At 41.5% G+C, this 21,071-nt stretch overlaps 1 protein-coding gene across 4 annotated transcripts; it reads right to left on the reverse strand.

Moving 5' to 3' along the window:
* Window positions 1-1,467: 1,467 nt before the first annotated feature.
* Window positions 1,468-20,725, reverse strand: smim29 (small integral membrane protein 29). 4 transcript variants are annotated; one of them, XM_079479117.1, is made up of 6 exons: window positions 20,517-20,709; window positions 19,698-19,887; window positions 19,418-19,443; window positions 15,698-15,803; window positions 3,303-3,379; window positions 1,468-3,214 (listed from the first exon to the last, which is right to left on the reverse strand). In XM_079479117.1, exons 2-5 carry the CDS (start codon window positions 19,788-19,790, stop codon window positions 3,311-3,313), a joined length of 294 nt encoding a protein of 97 aa, XP_079335243.1. In that variant the 5' UTR covers window positions 19,791-19,887; window positions 20,517-20,709; the 3' UTR covers window positions 1,468-3,214; window positions 3,303-3,310. The 4 variants fall into 4 exon arrangements, with proteins under 4 accessions (XP_079335243.1, XP_079335244.1, XP_079335241.1 ...); XM_079479118.1 differs by having other exon boundaries at window positions 1,470-3,229; window positions 20,517-20,725; XM_079479115.1 differs by lacking the exons at window positions 1,468-3,214; window positions 3,303-3,379 and adding an exon at window positions 8,055-8,360 and having other exon boundaries at window positions 20,517-20,671.
* Window positions 20,726-21,071: the final 346 nt, after the last annotated feature.

Genomic DNA, 21,071 nt, shown 5'->3' on the forward strand with positions numbered 1-21,071 from the left:
AGAAGAAACAAGCTTAACATGAGACTATTATAATCCCGGGCATAAGTGCTTGTTCTTTTAACAGTAGTGTTTATTACAATTAAGGTTTAATAGAAATTAGATTTTCCTGGTCGTTGTTTCCGTATTATGTCAAAGGGGAATTTGGAAATGAACTACTCCTTTAAAGCCACAGTGATATTAAAAGGAAAGGTTTTTTTTCCTTTTATTAAAAATAAAATAGCCTTAAGGACGTATAATAACTGATATGCCCCTACGCGCTGACAACATTCCCTATTAGAAGATACAAGTTTTCAATACTGGCACATGCCTGGCACGTGCGCTCTAAAAATCTAGAAATTCCATGACATCAAGCAACACTCCAGCCTCTCGTCAAAGTTCTTGTTCAATCAAATCCACTTAACAGGTATTTATTTATTAGATTATTAATGATCATCTTAAATCCGTTTTTTGTATTCTGCCTTGTTGTGCAATCACTGTCGAGCTTGTGCAGAGGCTGCAGCTTTTGCCAGAGGGGAACTGCAATCCCTTGGTTAGGCCTAGTTTCCCTCTGAGGTTTTTTTCTCCTCCAATGGAGATTTGGGTTCCTCGCCACCGTTTGCATACTGTTTGCCTGGCCAGGGGGGCTGCTTGAATTTTATAGTTTTATTTAACTAACATTGCATATAGGAATTTATAGTGATTTGATATTTGACCTGTGTTTTGACTTGCATAACCTTATATGTTTTGCTTATAGTCAATGTTTTCTTGTTAAGCTGCTTTGTAACAATGAAAATTGTAAAAAGCGCTATATAAATAAAGCTAACTTTATGTAAAAAAGCGCTTCCTGCCCTCCGGCTGCACTTTGCACAGTGACGTGACGTAATGTGCAAACAACCGGTAAACTACAGATTTGATGATCCTGAGTCCTGTTTCCCTTTTCTTTTATATTCCTTAACTGTATTTTACATTCTGGTGAACTTCCGTTGTGTAAAGTAGGCCAGCACAAAATCGTTCAAATTATTGTCTCATCCATCCAATAAGTCAATCTGAATATACAGATCACAACTTATTAAGTACTATTTGTGTTACGTGCTTTAGCAAGTCACACATTTAGAAGAGATGCTGATAGGAACATAAAAAAGGGCATAATTAAAAGCATCAGCAGACCTACCCCAGCTGCAATATTTTAACAAAAATGTGGTAAAAATAGAGAAGCCATGTATGAAAAAATAACTAAATACACATGTACTGGTAATCAAGTGCCCTTGATTCATTGATCATCTGTGATTGTGAGTTATTTTTATAAAATTTATAAAAAAAGAAGCTTGAAGTATTGAGGAGGAGGAACAACATCAGCAATGACAGAAGGAATTTATGCTGCAAATTTGAATGTTGTTGCTGTGATTGTAGCTAAGCTTTCCCAACAGACCTACTTGCAAATTCTCCACCACAAGTGTGTACAGTAAGAACGAAGCGGTTGCCATAATTATGAATTCAAACATACATACCATTGATTTTAATAGACCATAAAATTTAACATTGCAGCCACTAAAACATTTGAGTTGCGGACAATATTAAAAGTACAGGGGTATAAAGGCGACATTAAGGATGGTACAGCTATGTTTTTTTAGATAAATACGCAAAAGAAAAAACACAAAATTCTAAATCCGCTTTAAAGCATCAAACTGATATTTAATTGTGTTTTACTGGTCTCATTTTATCTCTGATAAATCTCTCTTTACTCTCCTCTACTATAATGAACATGATATCATTCATCGCATTTAAGGGAGCTGTTACGGTAGAAAAATAACTTATGGACTTGCAACATACAACACTTGAGGGAACACTTTAGCAGTTAAGGGTGAAAACCTATTGAACCTTTTTTCTTGTTTCTCATTAAGGGTTTTCGTGCAACCCTGGCACTGGAGTTTAGCGTAAACACACTCCAAGATCAAATCTGTGCACATGTACGTTTCATAAATGGTTTGGTCTTGGCACTAGGCAGTATACAGTATGCAATATCTCAATGATTCTGAATCCCTTTCTAGTATGTCTATCCAGCCCAGTCTCAAGAACTAAAGCATAAAGACCAACCTCTTACAGAACACTACATATAAAACTATTTGTAAGTGCAATCTCCTGATCTACAATAAATGGGGAGGGGAAGCAATGGTAAAGTGCCCTTTGAATGAAGAACAATCATGGCAACTTACCTGTATGTTTGTTTTAGTTTCAACAAACAAATTGTACTTAATTTTTGAGCCCTAAACCATTCCCTTCTCCCTTTATGAGAACAGGACATTGCACAAAAAATGGTGGCCAATTAAATGAGAATTCCTTAGTAATTTTCATCAAAATATACCTTGCTCCGCACAACTGCAATATGTATTTTCTGCGGACATCCCCTAGACTGGAAATAATGAAAACCAATAGTGAATTTGCTATTAAAGAACTTCTAAAATCTAGTCAGTATTTAATGCAATTCTTTTTGTTAGGGGCAAGATCAATGGTCAGTAGTACTCCAATCGAGGATCAAAACATACATAAACCCCTGATTAGACTACCCACCACACATCACAAAAAATATGCAATTCCCAATTATCCAAACAATTGCAACAACGGTTTCTGAAAGTAAAACACATGTCTAATATGTTAATTGGCTGCTACAAGAACTCCAACCACTCAATCTGGGTTACCCTTAACCAGTGACGTCACTTTTTTACAGTAACACATCCTATTAGGAAATAAATAATGTTCCATTTTGCAACCATCCAATTTTGGTTAAAAGCTTAATATAAATGCAGACAGTTTCCTGGTGTCCTCAGATTCCCAGAGCCTAAGTGTGTCCAGTGTCAAGAGAATGGAATAGCCAACGTGCACCAATTCCACAACAGAAACATGTTAACTGGTCCAACAGAATGTAGTTTCCAAAGTGTTATGGCTGTATAGTGGATTGTCCAGCTATGATGAGACAGTGGGGTCTTGCACAGAATATCAGCAGACTACATAAAACTAGCATAAATACAGAATTGTAAATATAATTGTATTAGTGGAAAAGTCCTTCATAAGTCTTGGTCAACGGATTGTTCTTTAAAGTTGATGTTCTTCAACTGAAAAGATTTCATACCATATTGAACCATGTATGCAAGGAGAGAGCCGAGTTGAACAAGTATGAGCCCGACATCAGTATCCTGTGATTTCGGAGATGCTGAATATCTTTTGTCATCGCTTCAATCTGCCATAGGAAAAACTGTTTATTGTTCAATGCCATAAATCATTACGTGACTGAACTACAAATGTTACAGCAAAATAATACAGCAAACCTGCATTGTCATGCATTTTGGTTCTTTGAGAGCAACGGTCGTCGTTGTTGATAAGACCTCATCCAACCCTGTACCACCTGAAGAGACAAAAAAAGTAAATGGGTTATATGGTTTATTCTTCTTCGAAATATAAAGACACAGTTACCTGCAGAAGCCATTTGTTCCATTCAACATAAGTAAACTAAATGAGTTAGGTGTCTTTCACACTATGGCTGAAAACGATTTATAACTCATAGTTATACGAAGTATAACTATAAAGTAGGTTTTAAAAATGTTCTTAATTTAAGACAATATAGCAGGGTTCACATCACTACAACAAGTATGAAGATAAAGATAAGACATAATTATATCGTTGGGATCACTTTAAGAGCATTTTTACCAGCTGATGAGCGACAAAACAATGACAAACAGACTCTGGCAGATCTCTGAGTGATGTTTGACTATTTATGATTGAGACACGTGTTTTATGTCTAGCGAAAGAGCCCTTAATGTAGCCCTTTCACAAAATGTAATATATATCTTAGGAGTCCTCAGAATAGGTAATATGTAAAGTTTAAGCTCAAAATACACCACAGATATTTTATTAAACTATGCCCTAAGTGTCAATTAAACAAACAAAAAAGATTGTTTTCTAGAAGTGAAAGCACCCAGGACAAACAAGCTGTTTGTTTAAAAACTGAACATGCAGGTTTCTGAGTCAATGGATAAATGCGTTATGTTTTTAAATCCGGTACACTGCTTTATATATGTGAAAGTACATAGGACAAGGAGTTTGTGTGTTTGAACTGAACTGAAAACATACTCTCTATGAGTGAATGCACAGATATGTTATGTCTTTAAAACATGCACATTGCTTTTATAAGTGAAAGTACACAGGACAGACACAATTGTGAGAAAAGGGCAGAGATATAATTGATTTTATTTATAATTATTTCTTAAAAACTTACTCTATAATGGCTTTAACAGTAAATGCATTGTGAATTTGAGAGAACACAAGGCAAGGCAAGTTTATTTATATAGCACATTTCATACACAACGGTTATTCAAAGTGCTATACATAAAAATTATTTAAATAATTATAATAAACATTATCACAACAATAAAAACAAGTAATTAAAAAACTTTAAATTCATTTAAAACATTTTTAAGTGAATTAAAACAGGTGAGAATAAAATTATTATACAGGAAATACAGTGCAATCAGTTCGGACATAGCACAGTGCTCTTTCAGTAAATGCATAGCTAAACAGATAAGTTTGTATGCAAATGAGGCTAATGTTGTATACTCAGTGAGCATACCTGCAATGTATTTAGGCCCTTAGGACTGGTATAATATGCTCAGACTTTCTGGTTCTAGTCAGAATCCTGGCAGCAGTGTTCTGTATGAGCTGCAGCTGCAAAATATGTTAACGTGCATGTGTGTTGTTCAATGCAAGATGTTTATACTTATGGATTAAACTAAATCAGGAGTCTCCCAGTAAGTAAGCCAGTGGCAATGGCGAGTGATTTACATATTAAGTCAATGCAAAGATGCGATGACCTACTTGCAGAGGCCCTTCACATGAATGAAGTAATGTAATCAAGCGAATGTCACGCCCGAATCATGCGAGTAAACTCACTAATATTTTATTGTGATTATTAAGTACTGTCATTGTGAATTATGTTTTTTGTAGTGTCGAGTTGAGTTTCAGTTGTCTTTACCTTAACCCTAGCCCTTGAGTTATCCTAACCATAGCCATTTATAAGCAGCTTCTTAAAATGTGGAGCAATGCCGAATATGTACGCCGTTTTATCCTTGCCACACACGAAACTATTGGCTATATCGTAGTCAGTGAACAATGTTTTGGAACAATTCCCCAATGCCCTGATTTGAATTATATGAATGATGGTTCAGGCACCAGAGAACCTCAGCCCTGAGTTAAGGTCTGCTGTCTGGCTATCGCTGTCGTGGTGGTGCTGGTGGCACTGGTTTGCTGCTGAGGTGGTGCGACGACAGCTGACCTTGAGTTGGCATGATTTCCCGCGACCTGTGTAGTGCTGCTAGCATCGCAAAACAACGAAATAGGGAGCTGCTCCCCCCTCACGCGAAGCCGCTGCTGCTGAATGTTCGATGCACTGTGTGACTTCATAGCGGTTATGCCGTTGCAGGCAACATTTATAGTTTTTTTGAAGACAGGGCAAAATGCTTCTCGTTCATTCCCCCTGACGGGCTTAACCAGTCTTTAAATGACGGGTCGTCGATCCAAGTTCGCGAAAACTTACATTTCCCCATTTCACACTGTAAATTTGGTAGAAAATAGAAGCAAGTGGCTAATATCAACTGAGGCAAAAAGGCGGAAAATGTTGTTGGCGTCGCTGATTGCCAATCAACCAAGGAACTCTACACAGTTTACTTCTACGTCATTGCTATCAACTCCGACTCACTCAGGGTCCTGTAAGAACCGTATATTTTTTTAATCTAGGCTAGATGAAGTTAAAACATGGAGACACAAATATTAAGCAAAAAATGGAAACTCATTATATATTGGGGTGGGGATGAAACGTTTACTACTAAGTCAAATTGCGTTTGTGACCTTTTACTACCTTTAAAGGGCCATAATTGTGGTAGATTATTTTACCTACCTTTTACTACCGCGCGGATTTAGCTTGCACATCAGGATTCTTGAACATTAGATATAATTATTTATATTGTAACCGTTAAACCTCCACAAAATACCACATTTGTTCCTATTTTTTTACCAGTTATTATTAAAGAATTATTGTTGTTGTGATTTCACATACATTGTGTCTTGTACATGTAAACAATAATGATAATGATAATAATGAATAAACAGTGGCAAGAACACACATTTACAATAACTTTATGCTTAATACTCACATTTATGTGTGTTTGAATGTTCTGCCATGGTTAGCATTTGGAGCAGATGTGAAGTGGGAGGATAATTTATACGTGCGTCACGCTTAGGAAATAAAAAACTTCCGCATAGGATACACCTGTGTATCCTCGCTCATGACTCCTCCCGGTGCAATTAGAGAATTGAGATGTCCTTCAATATGGCTGAGCTCGATCGGTTTCCAGGTCATAGGATGGAGGATAGAAGAGACGAGGAGGGATATTGAGAAGCACCCTAGATGTATGTACACTCACCTCAAGGATTATTAGGAACACCTGTTCAATTTCTCATTAATGCAATTATATAATCAACCAATTACACGGCAGTTGCTTCAATGCATTTAGGGGTGTGGTCCTGGTCAAGACAATCTCCTGAACTCCAAACTGAATGTCAGAATGGGAAAGAAAGGTGATTTAAGCAATTTTGAGCGTGGCATGGTTGTTGGTGCCAGACAGGCCGGTCTGAGTATTTCACAATCTGCTCAGTTACTGGGATTTTCACACACAACCATTTTTAGAGTTTACAAAGAATGGTGTGAAAATGGAAAAACATCCAGTATGCGGCAGTCCTGTGGGCGAAAATACCTTGTTGATGCTAGAGGTCAAAGGAGAATGGGCCGACTGATTCAAGCTGATAGAAGAGCAACTTTGACTGAAATATCCACTCGTTACCACCGAGGTATGCAGCAAAGCATTTGTGAAGCCACAACATGCACAACATTGAAGTAGATGGGCTACAACAGCAGAAGACCCCACCGGGTTCCACTCATCTCCACTACAAATAGGAAAAAGTGGCTACAATTTGAACGAGCAAATGTTGCCTGGTCTGATGAGTCTCGATTTCTGTTGAGACATTCAGATGGTAGCATCAGAATTTGGCGTAAACAGAATGAGAACATGGATCCATCAAGCCTTGTTACCACTGCGCAGGCTGGTGGTGGTGGTGTAATGGTGTGGGGGATGTTTTCTTGTCACACTTTAGGCCCCTTATTGCCAGTTGGGCATCGTTTAAATGCCACGGCCTACCTGAGCATTGTTTCTGACCATGTCCATCCCTTTATGACCACCATGTACCCATCCTCTGATGGATACTTCAAACAGGATATTGCACCATGTCACAAAGTCACAAAACATGGTTCTTGAACATGACAATGAGTTCACTGTACTAAAATGGCCGCCACAGTCACCAGATCTCAACCCAATAGAGCATCTTTGGGATGTGGTGGAACGGGAGCTTCGTGCCCTGGATGTGCATCCCACAAATCTCCATCAACTGCAAGATGCTATCCTACCAATATGGACCAACATTTCTAAAGAATGCTTTCAGCACCTTGTTGAATCAATGCCACGTAGAACTAAGGCAGTTCTGAAGGCGAAAGGGGGTCAAACACAGTATTAGTATGGTGTTCCTAATAATCCTTTAGGTGAGTGAATGTGTATAAGAGTGGATAAAAACAGACTCAACCGGGAGTGCCAGTTCTCATCTGGCATATTAAAATAGCACTACTGCAACTATAGAGAGAATAATTACTGTAAACTTTGAGATTCATCAGAAATAGTCAGCCGGGCTGGTTAGTGAAAAGAGGAAAGAATCAGAAGAGCTTGATTGCAATGTTTGCTTGCACATACAAGGAATTTTCTTTAGTGTTGGAGTGTAGTGCTTCTAATACAGACATTCAACACATTGACAATACAAATATAATAAGATTTAGTCTATAAGTTTCTAAAATATGCATATATAAAATAAATGACTATTGTGTGTTATTTATACCCCATTTTCTGTTCAAGAGACATTGTACATCAAGAAGAGGTCTGGTGATAGCTGGTGAAGTCTCTCAAATTACTTCATGACCACAGATTTTAAAGCAACAGGCCTGTAGTTGTTAAGTCCAGATATTTGGGGTTTCTTCTGTACAGGGATGATGTTGGAGCATTTGAAACATGAAGGGACTTCACACATCTCTGTTAAAGTCCCCAATAATAATAATAATAATAAGCAAATCTGGGTGTTGCTTCTCCGTGTGAGTGATGTAGTCCGTTTTTGTATACTCGGTAGCGGGGTCCTAAATCCACGTGGTCGGAGTCTGACAAACACACCCGCTCACTTTCCCTGCTTGCGTTTGTATAGAGCTGCCGCTCCTCAGAGTAAAATGTCCAGTAAAACATCTGAATTTTCAAAATTAGGAAAAAGATTGACAGAGGTGCATTGCTTAATGTTAAGAAATGTGTCATTGTTTTTCCTGTCTTGAGCCACTCTTCTTTAATCACTTTTACCGAACAAAAAATACATAAGTTCTAGAGAGCTCCAAACCGAGGCAACAATCTGCGGTGCCATCTTGGATTTATAAGAACTAGTGAGGATAGAAAAAAAATTATATTTAGGTCTGTCCAATATTATTCTGGTTCTGGATGACTGTAGGTTGTGGCTGTAGTTGTCACCAGGTGAATTGCCCATCATCACAAGCATTTGGCTTGACTTGGAGGAGCATCAGGCCAGAACCGGAGCTTGGACTGACAAATTCTATTGTACTCTGGATCCTAGGTTGTGGCTACAGTTGCCATCAGGTGGACTTCCCAGTTCAGGCAAACACTCGTGATGATGGGACGAGCATTTGGAGAAGAACCGGAGCTTCAGAAGCTTAAGTACTTTATGGAGCAGGTTGGCAAAACTTGAATATGTGTAATGAAGGCTGAGACACAGAAGTGTGAGGATCCATATGCAGCTTTAATAATAGAGTAAACTGTAACAGCATAGCAGGCAATGGTCCGGGAAGGCAGATAATAATCACAGATGTTAAACAGCTAAAGGTCAGGGCAGACAGTGAAGGTTCCCTAATCCAAATAACAGTCCAAGTCCACAACAATGGCTGCATTTACAGTGGCACAAAAAAATCAGATTTTCCCCTTACATCTATCTGACACTGATCGGATATTGTAGCATATGTGTAAACACAAAAAATAGCACAAGATCCAATTTTAATAATAACTCTTTTAGCATTTCCCAGAAGTCCAACACTAAATCTAATTATTTTGATGTCATGGTCCTTAATGTATCATGTATCACCTAACATCTGACTGAGGATGTATCTCCTTATTGGTGCTGCTAGACCTGAGTGCTGCATTCAACACCATTGACCACAGCACACTCCTACATAGACTCGAAAATTATGTTGGCATTAAGGGAATAGCTTTGAAATGGTTTAGATTTTATTAATCCGACCGTTTTCAATATGTAGCAATAAACGATGAGGTGTCACACAAATCACAAGTCCAGTATGGTGTACCACAGTTTTAGGGCCTACCCTTTTCGTATTATACATGCAACCTCTAGGAGATATAATAAAGCAACATGGAGTTAGCTTTCACTGTTATGCTGATGATACGCAACTTTATATTTCCTCAAAGCCTCATGAAACACAGCAATTTCATTGAATATTGGAATGCATAGTATCAAAAACTGGATCAGTACACAATTTTTTATTACTGAACTCGGTCTTCAATAAGTAACACTTCTGTTTTGTCCATGTCGCCAACACCAGTAAAATTGTGTTTTTCCATCTTAAAAATATATCTAACCTACATCATATCCTGTCACCATCAGATGCAGAGAAGTTAATTCATGCCTTTATGACATCAAGACTAGATTACTGTAATGTATTAGTTGGTTGCCGTGCAGGTATATTACAAAAACTCCAACTGGTCGAAAATGCGGCAGCTCGAGTTCTTACACGTACAAAAAAGTATAAGCATATTAGCCCGGTTCTGTCAACCCTGCACTGGTTACCCATAAAGCATCACATTAACTATAAAATCTTGCTTATTGCCTGTAATAAAGTTCGTAAGAAGGGAAGGAAGGAGGCGGGAACCGGCGAACATTTGAACAATAAAAACTTTAATTAAATAAACAATAAACACTGAACAAACCGGCAGCCACCTCACGGTAGACTGCCGGCCATAAAACATACACAAACTAAACACAGTTTCGGGCCCGGTCCTCTCTCGTCAACAGTCCTGCCGAACATCCATTTAAGCTCCCAATCTCCTCCGTGATAAGATGCGGGACCGGTGCGCGCACAGCTGCTTGCACTTATCACTCACGCCACCGGCCCCGCGTCACGGCTCTCGTCCCGCCTTCCTCACCACATTGCCTATAAAGCCCTGCATGGTTTAGCGCCTCTGTACTTGAGTTAACTTCTCTTGTATCACAGTCCTTCACGTGCACTACGCTCTCAGGCGTCCGGTCAGTTGGTAATACCTAGATTGTGCAGGTGGCAGATCCGTTTCCTATCTAGTGCCTAAACTTTGGAACAGTCTTGCCCGTGCTGTCCGGGAGCCAGACACACTCTGTCAGTTAAAATCTAGACTAAAGATGCATCTTTTTAATCTTGCATACACTACACTATCGTAATATAAATATTCCGAAGGTTTAGGCTGCACTAGTTAGATAAGGGGTCTCCAACCTTTTAGTAAGTGAGCTTATAACACTTGCTAATAATAAACTTTCATGACGATGTAGCATAATCGGTGAGCCCTGTGTTTAGCGGGCACCTTACAGAGTTCATGCGGGCAACCAGGTGCCCACCGGCACCACGTTGGAGACCACTGAGTTAGATCAACCGGAACCAGGAACACTTCGAAATAACAACAAGTGTATTTGTTGCATCAAAGAGTGTAGAACAGTAGTCTACACTCAGTCAGTCTTGTCTCAATGTTCCAAGGTTACCAGAGTTTTTTTTTCTCCGATGGAGTTTTGGGTTCCTCGCCACCATTTGCATACTGTTTTGCACTGTTTGCCTGGCCGGGTGGGGCTGCTAAAATAAAAAAAAATAACACTGCATAGAGGAATTTATAGTCTGTTTAATATTTTACCTGTGTTTCTCTCTTTATATCTTGGGTGTGTGGTTCTAGGTGATGGCCCCTGTGCATGTGTGTGCGCATCTCTGTGTGTCTGCCTGTGTGCACATTTTTATGTGTGTTGGTGCATGTTGTCGGGAGTGTTTTGTGTGTGGGTGTGTCTAAACCTCGGTTTCTGTGTCTGTCTTCTGTGTATTCGCCTTTTTTTTGACTTGCCTTATTTGTTTTGCTTATATTCAATATGTTTTCTTGTACAGCTGCTTTGTTAAAGTGCTATATAAATAAAGTTGACTTGACAATAGAGAAACTGCCACCAAGCTCAAATCCTCAGCTGACGACCCACAAATCAAACTCGCCTCCATAGATGTCAACAATGCACTGAGCCGGATCTGTTTGCACAAAGCTGCTAGACCACACAACATCCCTGGACGCATAGCTCACTGAAGTTTTTACAGACATTTTCAATCTGTCTCTTGCCAACATGTTTTCAATCCACCTCTATTGTGCCAGTGCCAAAACACTCCAGTCCAACATGCCTGAACGATTAAAACCCTGTAGCACTCACACCCATTATCATGAATTGCTTTGAGCGGCTGGTCCTAGCACACCTGAAGGACTCTCTGCAATCCACACTGGATTCATACCAGTTTGCCTACCGCAGCAATTGGAGCACAGAGGATGCAGTTTGCAAGGAACTGTACTCTGTCTGGAATCAGCTGTGTGCACACCTGTCCCGCATATCTCACGGAGGAGATCGGGAGCTTAAGAGGATGAGCGGCAGGACTGTTGGGCAAGAGGACCGGGCTTGGACATATGTAAAGTTTTTATTTATGTTTTGTGGCCGGCAGTCTACTGTGAGGGGGCTGCCGGTCTTTTACTTCTGTGTTATTGTTTATTTTATTGAATTAAAGTTTGTAAATGTTCAGCGGTTCCCGTCTCCTTCCCTTTTATTGATCTTTGTTACAGTGTTGCCAAAACCCGGGAGGAAGGAGGGAGTGCGCCTGGGCCTAGGTGGGGTGGCGGCCGTAAAAGAGGGAGCGGAGGAGTTTGGGCAATTTGTCATGGGCCGGAGCCTGCTGCTGTCCACCGAGGAAAAGGGGAGGAGGAGGGAAAGGAAAACTTCCTGCTGGCTACCCTCAGCCAAAGAAGCCCCGCCAAGAGTCAGAGGAGGAGCAGGCCGTCCCCCCGACATCCAGCACCACTGCATAGCGAGGAAGAGCCTCTCTGCTGGGCTGAGGACCGAGCGACAGCTTGTCAGGGAACCGGACCAATTTTTTTTATCCTCTCTCGTCCCTGTTGCTCATGGTGCTCCCGTCTCCGTTCGCTCGTCTCGGCGGTGCATACCCCCAGGCGCTGCCGACATCGAGACTGGTGGTGCCCCCCGGCCTGTAAGGGGCGATGGGGGTATGTGGTGAGAAGATCGGGAGTAAGAGGACGAGCGGCAGGACTATCACTAAACAATTTACAGATTGTATATAGCCATCTGTAAATTTCCTGTTTTAGTAATAGTCACCTGTATATTATGTTCATCAACCACTGTATATCCTGCACTTGCTGCTATTGCACGCCTTGGTTAGACAAAACTAAATTTTTTCCATGTACATGTGTAATGGCAAAAAAGTTTAATTTTATATAATCTAATCTAGAAAGTAATCTAAATCTGGAAAGTACTCCGACTGGGGACTCCGTCATCCTACTGGGGGACTTCAACGCCCATGTCGGCAACGACAGTGACATCTGGAGGGGCGTGATTGGGAGGAACGGCCCCCCTGATCTGAACCCGAGCGGTGTTCAGTTATTGGACTTCTGTGCTAGCCACAGTTTGTCTATAACAAACACCATGTTCAAGCATAAGGGTGTCCATCAGTGCACGTGGCACCAGGACACCCTAGGCCGCAGGTCGATGATCGACTTTGTGGTCGTTTCATCTGACCTGCGACCATATGTTTTGGACACTCGGGTTAAGATAGGGCCGGGGCTGTCAACTGATCACCACCTGGTGGTGAGTTGGATCCGATGGCAGGAGAGGAAGCTGGACAGACTCGGCAGACCCAAACGTACTGTAAGGGTCTGCTGGGAACGCCTGGCCGAGTCTCCGGTCAGAGAGATCTTTAACTCCCACCTCCGACAGAGCTTCAACCAGATCCCGAGGGAGGCTGGAGACATTGAGTCCGAGTGGACCATGTTCTCCGCCTCCATTGTCGAAGCGGCCACTCGGAGCTGTGGCCGTAAGGTCTCCGGTGCCTGTCGAGGCGGGAATCCCCGAACCCGGTGGTGGACACCGGAAGTAAGGGAGACCGTCAAGCTGAAGAAGGAGTCTTATCAGGCCTGGTTGGCTTGTGGGACTCCTGAGGCAGCTGACAGGTACCGGCAGGCCAAGCGGACTGCTGCCCGGGTGGTTGTGGAGGCAAAAACTCGGGCCTGGGAGGAGTTTGGTGAGGCCATGGAGAAGGACTATCGACTGGCCTCGAAGAGATTCTGGCAAACCGTCCGGCGCCTCAGGAGAGGGAAACAGTGCCCTACCAACGCTGTTTACAGTGGAGGTGGGAGGCTGTTGACCTCAACTGGGGATGTCGTCGGACGGCGGAAGGAGTACTTCGAGGATCTCCTCAATCCCACCGTCACATCCTCCATTGAGGAAGCAGAGGTTGAGGGCTCAGAGGTGGACTCGTCCATCACCCAAGCCGAAGTCACTGTGGTAGTCAAGAAACTCCTCAGTGGCAAGGCACCGGGGGTGGATGAGATTCGCCCTGAGTACCTCAAGTCTCTGGATGTTGTGGGGCTGTCTTGGCTGACACGCCTCTGCAGCATCGCGTGGCGGTCGGGGACAGTGCCTTTGGGATGGCAGACCGGGGTGGTGGTCCCTCTTTTTAAGAAGGGGGACCGGAGGGTGTGTTCCAACTACAGGGGGATCACACTTCTCAGCCTTCCCGGGAAAGTCTATGCCAGGGTACTGGAGAGGAGAATACGGCCGATAGTAGAACCTCGGATTCAGGAGGAACAGTGTGGTTTTCGTCCAGGCCGTGGAACGCTGGACCAGCTCTACACCCTCTACAGGGTGCTGGAAGGTTCATGGGAGTTTGCTCAACCAATCCACATGTGTTTTGTGGATTTGGAGAAGGCATTCGACTGTGTCCCTCGTGGCATCCTGTGGAGGGTGCTTGGGGAGTATGGGGTCTGTGGTCCTTTACTAAGGGCTGTCAGGTCCCTGTACGGCCGAAGCAGGAGCTTGGTTCGCATTGCCGGCAGTAAGTCGGACTTGTTCCCAGTGCATGTCGGACTCCGGCAGGGCTGCCCTTTGTCACCGGTTCTGTTCGTAATTTTTATGGACAGAATTTCTAGGCGCAGCCAGGGGCTGGAGGGTGTCAGGTTTGGGGACCACACGATCTCGTCTCTGCTATTTGCGGATGATGTTGTCGTGTTGGCCTCTTCAAACCAGGACCTTCAGCATGCACTGGGACGGTTTACAGCAGAGTGTGAAGCGGCTGGAATGAAAATCAGTACCTCCAAATCCGAGGCCATGGTCCTCGGTCGGAAAAGGGTGGCTTGCCCACTTCAGGTTGGTGGAGAGTTCCTTCCTCAAGTGGATGAGTTTAAGTATCTCGGGGTCTTGTTCACGAGTGAGGGAAGGATGGAGCGGGAGATTGACAGACGGATCGGTGCAGCTTCTGCAGTAATGCGGTCGATGTACCGGTCCGTCGTGGTGAAGAAAGAGCTGAGCCGCAAGGCGAAGCTCTCAATTTACCGGTCAATCTACGTTCCTACTCTCACCTATGGTCATGAGCTTTGGGTCATGACCGAAAGGACAAGATCCCGGATACAGGCGGCTGAAATGAGCTTCCTCCGCAGGGTGGCTGGGCGATCCCTTAGAGATAGGGTGAGAAGCTCGGTCACCCGGGAGGAGCTCGGAGTAGAGCCGCTGCTCCTCCACATCGAGAGGGGTCAGCTGAGGTGGCTTGGGCATCTGTTACGGATGCCTACTGGACGCCTTCCCCGGAAGGTGCTCTGGGCCCGTCCGACCGGGAGGAGACCCCGGGGAAGACCTAGGACACGCTGGTGGGACTATGTCTCCCGGCTGGCCTGGGAACGCCTCGGTGTCCCCCCGGAAGAGCTGGAGGAAGTGTCTAGGGTGAGGGATGTCTGGGCATCTCTGCTTAGACTGCTGCCCCCGCGCCCCGGATAAGCGGTAGAAAATGGATGGATGGATGGAATAATCTAATCTAATTATAAAGCCATGGTAATGAGTTCCAGGGGTAAATGGAGTCCAAGTCAGAAATCCGAGAGATAAAGCGAACGGGTGTCTCTACATTCTATAATATTCCATACAACTTTAAAACTATTAATTACGATTTTTTCATTACAGTAATTCAATTTAAATTCGATTTTTTATTATATTTACTAACATGAGTTAAATTAGAAGTTACTGAAGTGTCTTGAAAGTACCGTGAAATGTAACGTTATTTGATGTTTGACTTCAACTGAAACCGAAAGACATAACCGGTCCCCATTTGTAAAATGACCATTTAGATTGTAAAACCTATTAAATGTATTAAATTGTTAATCAATGAATTGACCTCTGCATTTATTGCATTCATTATTTCAGTCATTGCAAAAAAATGTCAACTTTGTTTCCCTTTTTCATTAGTTACCTTTGTGTCTTCCTCCTTCCAAAGGATTTCCTGCTCTGCCTCATTTAGCTCTTCAGTTGGGTCGTAAGTGTAAACCGGCAGCAACTGATGCCGCAGTCTATCAATCCTAACAAGAAGAAACACATACAGCAAAAAGTAGATATAGGACTTGTGACACACGGTTGCAGCACAGTTGATGGCTTATTCTATCCTATAGCAGCCACCGAATAAAAGTTAAAAGCAGATGAGCAACAAGACACTCTGAGTGAAGAAATGAATTGGAAAATGGTAGGCTTTAAGCACATGGAGTCTCTGTTCAATCCCACCTATTATGTCATTGTGATCGTATGTACTGATTTGGTAAGTACATACCAAACTATCGACCGTTAAAACAGTGCATTACTATATATGTGTGGGTGCAGTATGATTACATTTGGATAGTGATACACTGAAATGAAAATTCTGGGCCGAAACTATGCCGAAAATTCAGGATGCACTTTGCCGAAAATCAAAATCAAGAATGAGAATGATATACAGTATAATTGTCACGGTCATGTTTCTCAGGAAATCCTTATTTGGTATCTTTCATCTATGCATCGTTTCGTCACGTTCGTGAACAGAATGAAGAGGATCCAGTTGGCGACTGCTAACCCGCGTGTGGATGCTGCTGGTGACAGGTGCAGAGAATTTTTTTCTTGGAAACTTTTTGTATTTTAGTACTTTTACTTTTAAATGCCAAGCAGCGCTGCACTGACATCTGGGGATTCATCAGTTCAGGAAATACGAACTGATGAGAGTTTACAAAGAAAAAGGGACTCGTGCGAAAACAAGAATTAATATTGACGGACATGGATTTATTTCTTCTGAACAGAACAGGTGAGACATTTGAATATTTTAATAGATAACACAAAAAACGTAGCGCACTTGTTGTGTGTACAGACTGGTACACTGTTTCATCGGTTGTTCTTTCTCTCTTTGTCATGTTCATTATGATAAATGTAACATAAGCCCTATTTGCACGGGATAAGTATTATCTGGGGACCTCGTGTGATTTAGAAATGACCTCTCCAGATCTGTGTTTCATAAGGTGCACACGCACAGGATAAGTGAAACTTGTGATTTTACAGACTTATTTCCCTGACATGATGGCAAGGCTTTGCGTATAGTTTGTGTATATATAGTTGTATGTTGTAATATTATATATGACCGTCCACCATAAGACTTTTTTTTGGTGGGGTGGGGGTTAGTCTCGCAATATACAATTTATACAAAATACACAATATATTTGATCATAATATGCATAACTATATACTATTTATTAAAAACAGGATGGCATAAAAGAACAGGCTTCTTTTACTGTATTTTGGATCGAATAAATGCAGGCTTGGTGAACAGAAATTACTTTTGAACAGTAGTTTATATCCAACAGAATAAAACGCGCATTGTTTACCGATCTAGTATTTACTATGTTTCCTAAAAACAACTGGATGATTGATACTTTGAATAATTATGTTTGTTCCAAAAGAGTTGTTTAAATGCAAGAAACTAGTTTATTAGATTATAAAAATATAAATTGTGACAAGAAGACCCACTGTAGTCTTGTGTGTTAGGGTTGCTGGAATTTTCCAATGATTTTAGTGCAGTTTACATAGTTACGTCCAGCAGGTGGCGGCAAGGGTCTGTTATGAGTGTGTCTGTCAGTCAGCAGACTATTCAACCATTTCAGTCCAAAAGTCAGCTTTATTCAGGAACTAACTATGGCTATCAGTATGTCAATCAGAGCTATTTATAATGCCGATTTAATTCTTGAGACTTGGCAGCGTGTATGTGGCAGTTGGTTGTAGCAGTATGAAAAACAAGTTTTATCACATTCTGAATGGATTATTTATAGAACAGAAACAGCACAACCAGCTCTCACTTTATAATTAGTTGCTGTCACTCATCTTCATCGAGATCTATAGCACCCCAGAACCAGGCCTAATAATAATTTACGCAAGGAATACAAAAGCCCCGACATGGAGTTGATAAATATAGTGGAAAGATATATAGAGAGAAAATTACCCCTCTAAAAAGAAGAAGCTTCCTCTTCTCGACTACGAGTGGAGGTTTATTCTCCATTTTTTAGAGCGATGCCTATCAAGCAGTCATGTCAACGATGTCCTGCGCTTAGCGGTCTTTAGGTGTGTGGCGGGGCATTTCAAATTTAAAGAGACATGACAACTAGCCCATAAACAATCTTAATATAAATTATTGTAAATAATTAATTCACGAAATTTACCAAATCCATTGCATGAATTTAATCACATTTGTCATTATCATTTGTACTCAAATAAAAATATCTGAGGGACCCCCCTGAGTCTATTTTTTACTTCTTATAGGGGGTCCCTAATGCCTAATGGGGGTCCCGGATCCCCCCACCCCCCCTTCAATTCGAGCACTGATACCTGTACCTGTCAGCATTTGAGACCTGCGGTCTTCTGTCTGGTTCGCCTTAAGGGAATTTCCATTAGAAATAACAAGACTCCCGGTCAAAACGCGCTATTTGGGTCTGTTTATGTTATTATTTGTTTCGTGTTTTATCATCTGCCATGTTATCTGTTATATCTATGCGCTGCTGATGTACAGTGAAGAGTCTCACCGGTTCACTGTCACAGGCCACACATGACATACAACTTAAAACATCAGACTCATCCGCGCAGTTGTGCAGTGCCGAATCACCACTCGCGTAAAGAAAATACCTCCGAAAATCACCTGCAGTAGCAATTACAAACTGAGATGGTGACAAAAATAGGCCATTCTTACAGACAGCCACTTTTATGAAAACAACATGCAGACCACAGAGGGGCAGTGAGTCTATTCACGTAAACATGCTTAAAATGAGCTTCAGTGATATCAGCACCTGTCAATGTGAGCTACATGACAGTCAATGTGAGCTACATCAGCAGTTACTGACACAAAGCTTGCATGTTATTTCTATCTGCTGGTTCTGAGCTTTTCTTGTCATATTTATAAGTTGTAGACTTTGTCATGGTGGGCTTACATGATCGTACTTTGATAACAGCTAGAGTAAAAGAGAGCACTGAAGGGAGAAGCAGGGGCGGCAGATATTTAGGCTTTTATTTGAGCCTTTTTTTCGTCTGAAACCGATAATGCAAATTTCGGTGCATCACCAATTTCAAATGCTCTTTGACCATTGATGTATTAACAACATCTTGTACATACACGTTATTAAACAAGCATAATTCATCACGAGGAATACATTTAGCAGTATTTACACTTGAAAACAGCCATTACGCTCAGAGTTTTCTGCAATTTTTTATTAATTTACTCTTTGAATTTGGCAGTTGCTCAGCTGCTGATGCATCATGGGATAGAGTAATGTCCATCCAATACATACTTACAAATCTATGCATTTGACACCTACAGAGGTTTCAGACATACTATTTATAAGCTTACTGATTTTCGCCTACTGTGTAGTATGAAAACAAACAACTTTGCATTCAGGCTTTGTCTTGGACCATTGAATATCTTCAATTCATGTTTGTACTAGAAAAATGTTGTAAACCACTCAAACAAAAATTTAAAACACCTCTGGTTTGTCAAAATTTCATTTTAAATGCGGTCACACCTATTTCTTCTTTAATTTTGGAACAACATGACAAGTATGTCAAGTAGATAAAAATAATTGTTTGGCAAATCCCTTTAATGTCTTTTAAAATGTGCTGCACTGTGTTTATTTACCTTCGTCTTCTCCTTAAGTACATCACCTGTAAAAAACAGAAGACACATGAGCATGTCACGGTACTATACTGCTTAACACAATGCCTGTGACATCATTGGATAATGTTAGGATTGTCAAGAAAGTCTGCTGCTGATAACCACAACAGAGTCAAGTATTTTTGTCTTTCTCAATTGAATTACTCCATCGTATGACTTTGCATTCCTCCCCTCACACCAGCACACAGTCACACGCTGTTAAGGATGAAAACGCCAGAGCAACCAGTCAAATCCTGCCACCTACCACTGCTGCAACTATCCCGACCAATGTGATAAGGAAGAAGGGGACCAGCACATAGCTGACGGCCACATCTCCGTTGATAGTGCCGTTGTTCATAGCGTAATGCGTTCAGGGCTGTGCTCCTGTCATCTGTTTACTGCTCATCTTCTGCATGCATGTGACTCCCACATGGTCTCTCTGCCCCCACTTATAACTGTGAAGAGAAGGCAGTTATTTGTGGATGAGGACACAGGAATGTGGGTGAACTCTTCTACTAAAACAGTCCCATTTCCGTTTTATATCAGGTCTGCTGCTATATGGAAAACATACATGTATTCACGCCAACGTCAAAAAGGCATATTTTGCATGAACACGTTTGTTTGGGAAATTCGTTTCAAGACAATAACTGTATGCATTTCCCCCTGAAACACTCAGCATCTGCTCAGTTTGCATTGTTGTAGATGATGATAATGATTTCAACGCGTTAATGTATTTGAAAATATCATGCAAAATAATACTATTCTTACAACCCTTTAGTAAGCACATATAATGTGATACGGTATTTATATTACATTGACAGTGAATTCTGTAATAAACATTATCAAGGAAAACATTAGATGTCAGAAGCAGTTAACAATAAAACAAATCCTTACGCACAACGAGTCGCACAATGGCGTATGCTGTTAAACGTACATATTCTCATAGCAAGAATGACCTAGTAAACCTTGATGTAATATCAAATCGCAATTAAAACAACTTTACAGTGCAAAATGGCAGTGTTGGTACATGCCATTAATGTTGTCATGTTAATACTGCGCATTGTGATGACTGCTGCAGACTCACGTGAAAGAAACATGACCAGTCAAAGTCAAACCACCATCGAGCAAATAAGCCAGCAAATTCACTCCAGACCGATGAATGAGTAGCTATCACTTAAGTGTACGTACGGCACCAGACCTGCTATTCATGTATCTGAAACCTCCGAATCTTTTAAGCTCGGAGACCGGTGTTTACGGAAAGAGCGTAAAAAGGAAACGATGATGGTGGAGCAGAAGGGAGGAGTTGTGAGATTTTCATGAAACGCCTGTAGGCCTACTGTACTCCAGATGTCGCCACTACCTCGGATACAGTGAGTCCAACAGGGACACATTTTCCCTTCAATGCAAGCGGCATAATATAGTATCGTTTAAAAAACGGGTTTTAACTCAATGTTAAATTTTTTCATGCGGCGTCTGCTGTGTTGTTGACGTCAATTTTGCAGCATTATTTATCATCTAGTTTACCTGTGTGCTTTTAAAGACCCAGTGAAATCAAAATGAAAATGTTTTCCTTCTATTAACAATATGTTAGCTTTAAAGGCATATTTTAACTGCTCCATAGCACTGACAAAATTCACAT

The sequence above is a fragment of the Barbatula barbatula genome (genome assembly GCF_947034865.1).
Source record: "Barbatula barbatula genome assembly, chromosome: 17".
Taxonomy (NCBI): Eukaryota; Metazoa; Chordata; class Actinopteri; order Cypriniformes; family Nemacheilidae; genus Barbatula; species Barbatula barbatula.

Bases quoted from the DNA above. Each gene is read 5' to 3' on its own strand.
- smim29 (XM_079479115.1), bottom strand. From the start codon at position 19,790: ATGAACAACGGCACTATCAACGGAGATGTGGCCGTCAGCTATGTGCTG. The intron at 19,444-19,697 runs GTAGGTGGCAGG...TGTTTTTTACAG, and splicing joins TCGGGATAGTTGCAGCAGTG to GTGATGTACTTAAGGAGAAG. The intron at 15,804-19,417 runs GTAAATAAACAC...TCTTCTTGTTAG, and splicing joins TACTTAAGGAGAAGACGAAG to GATTGATAGACTGCGGCATC.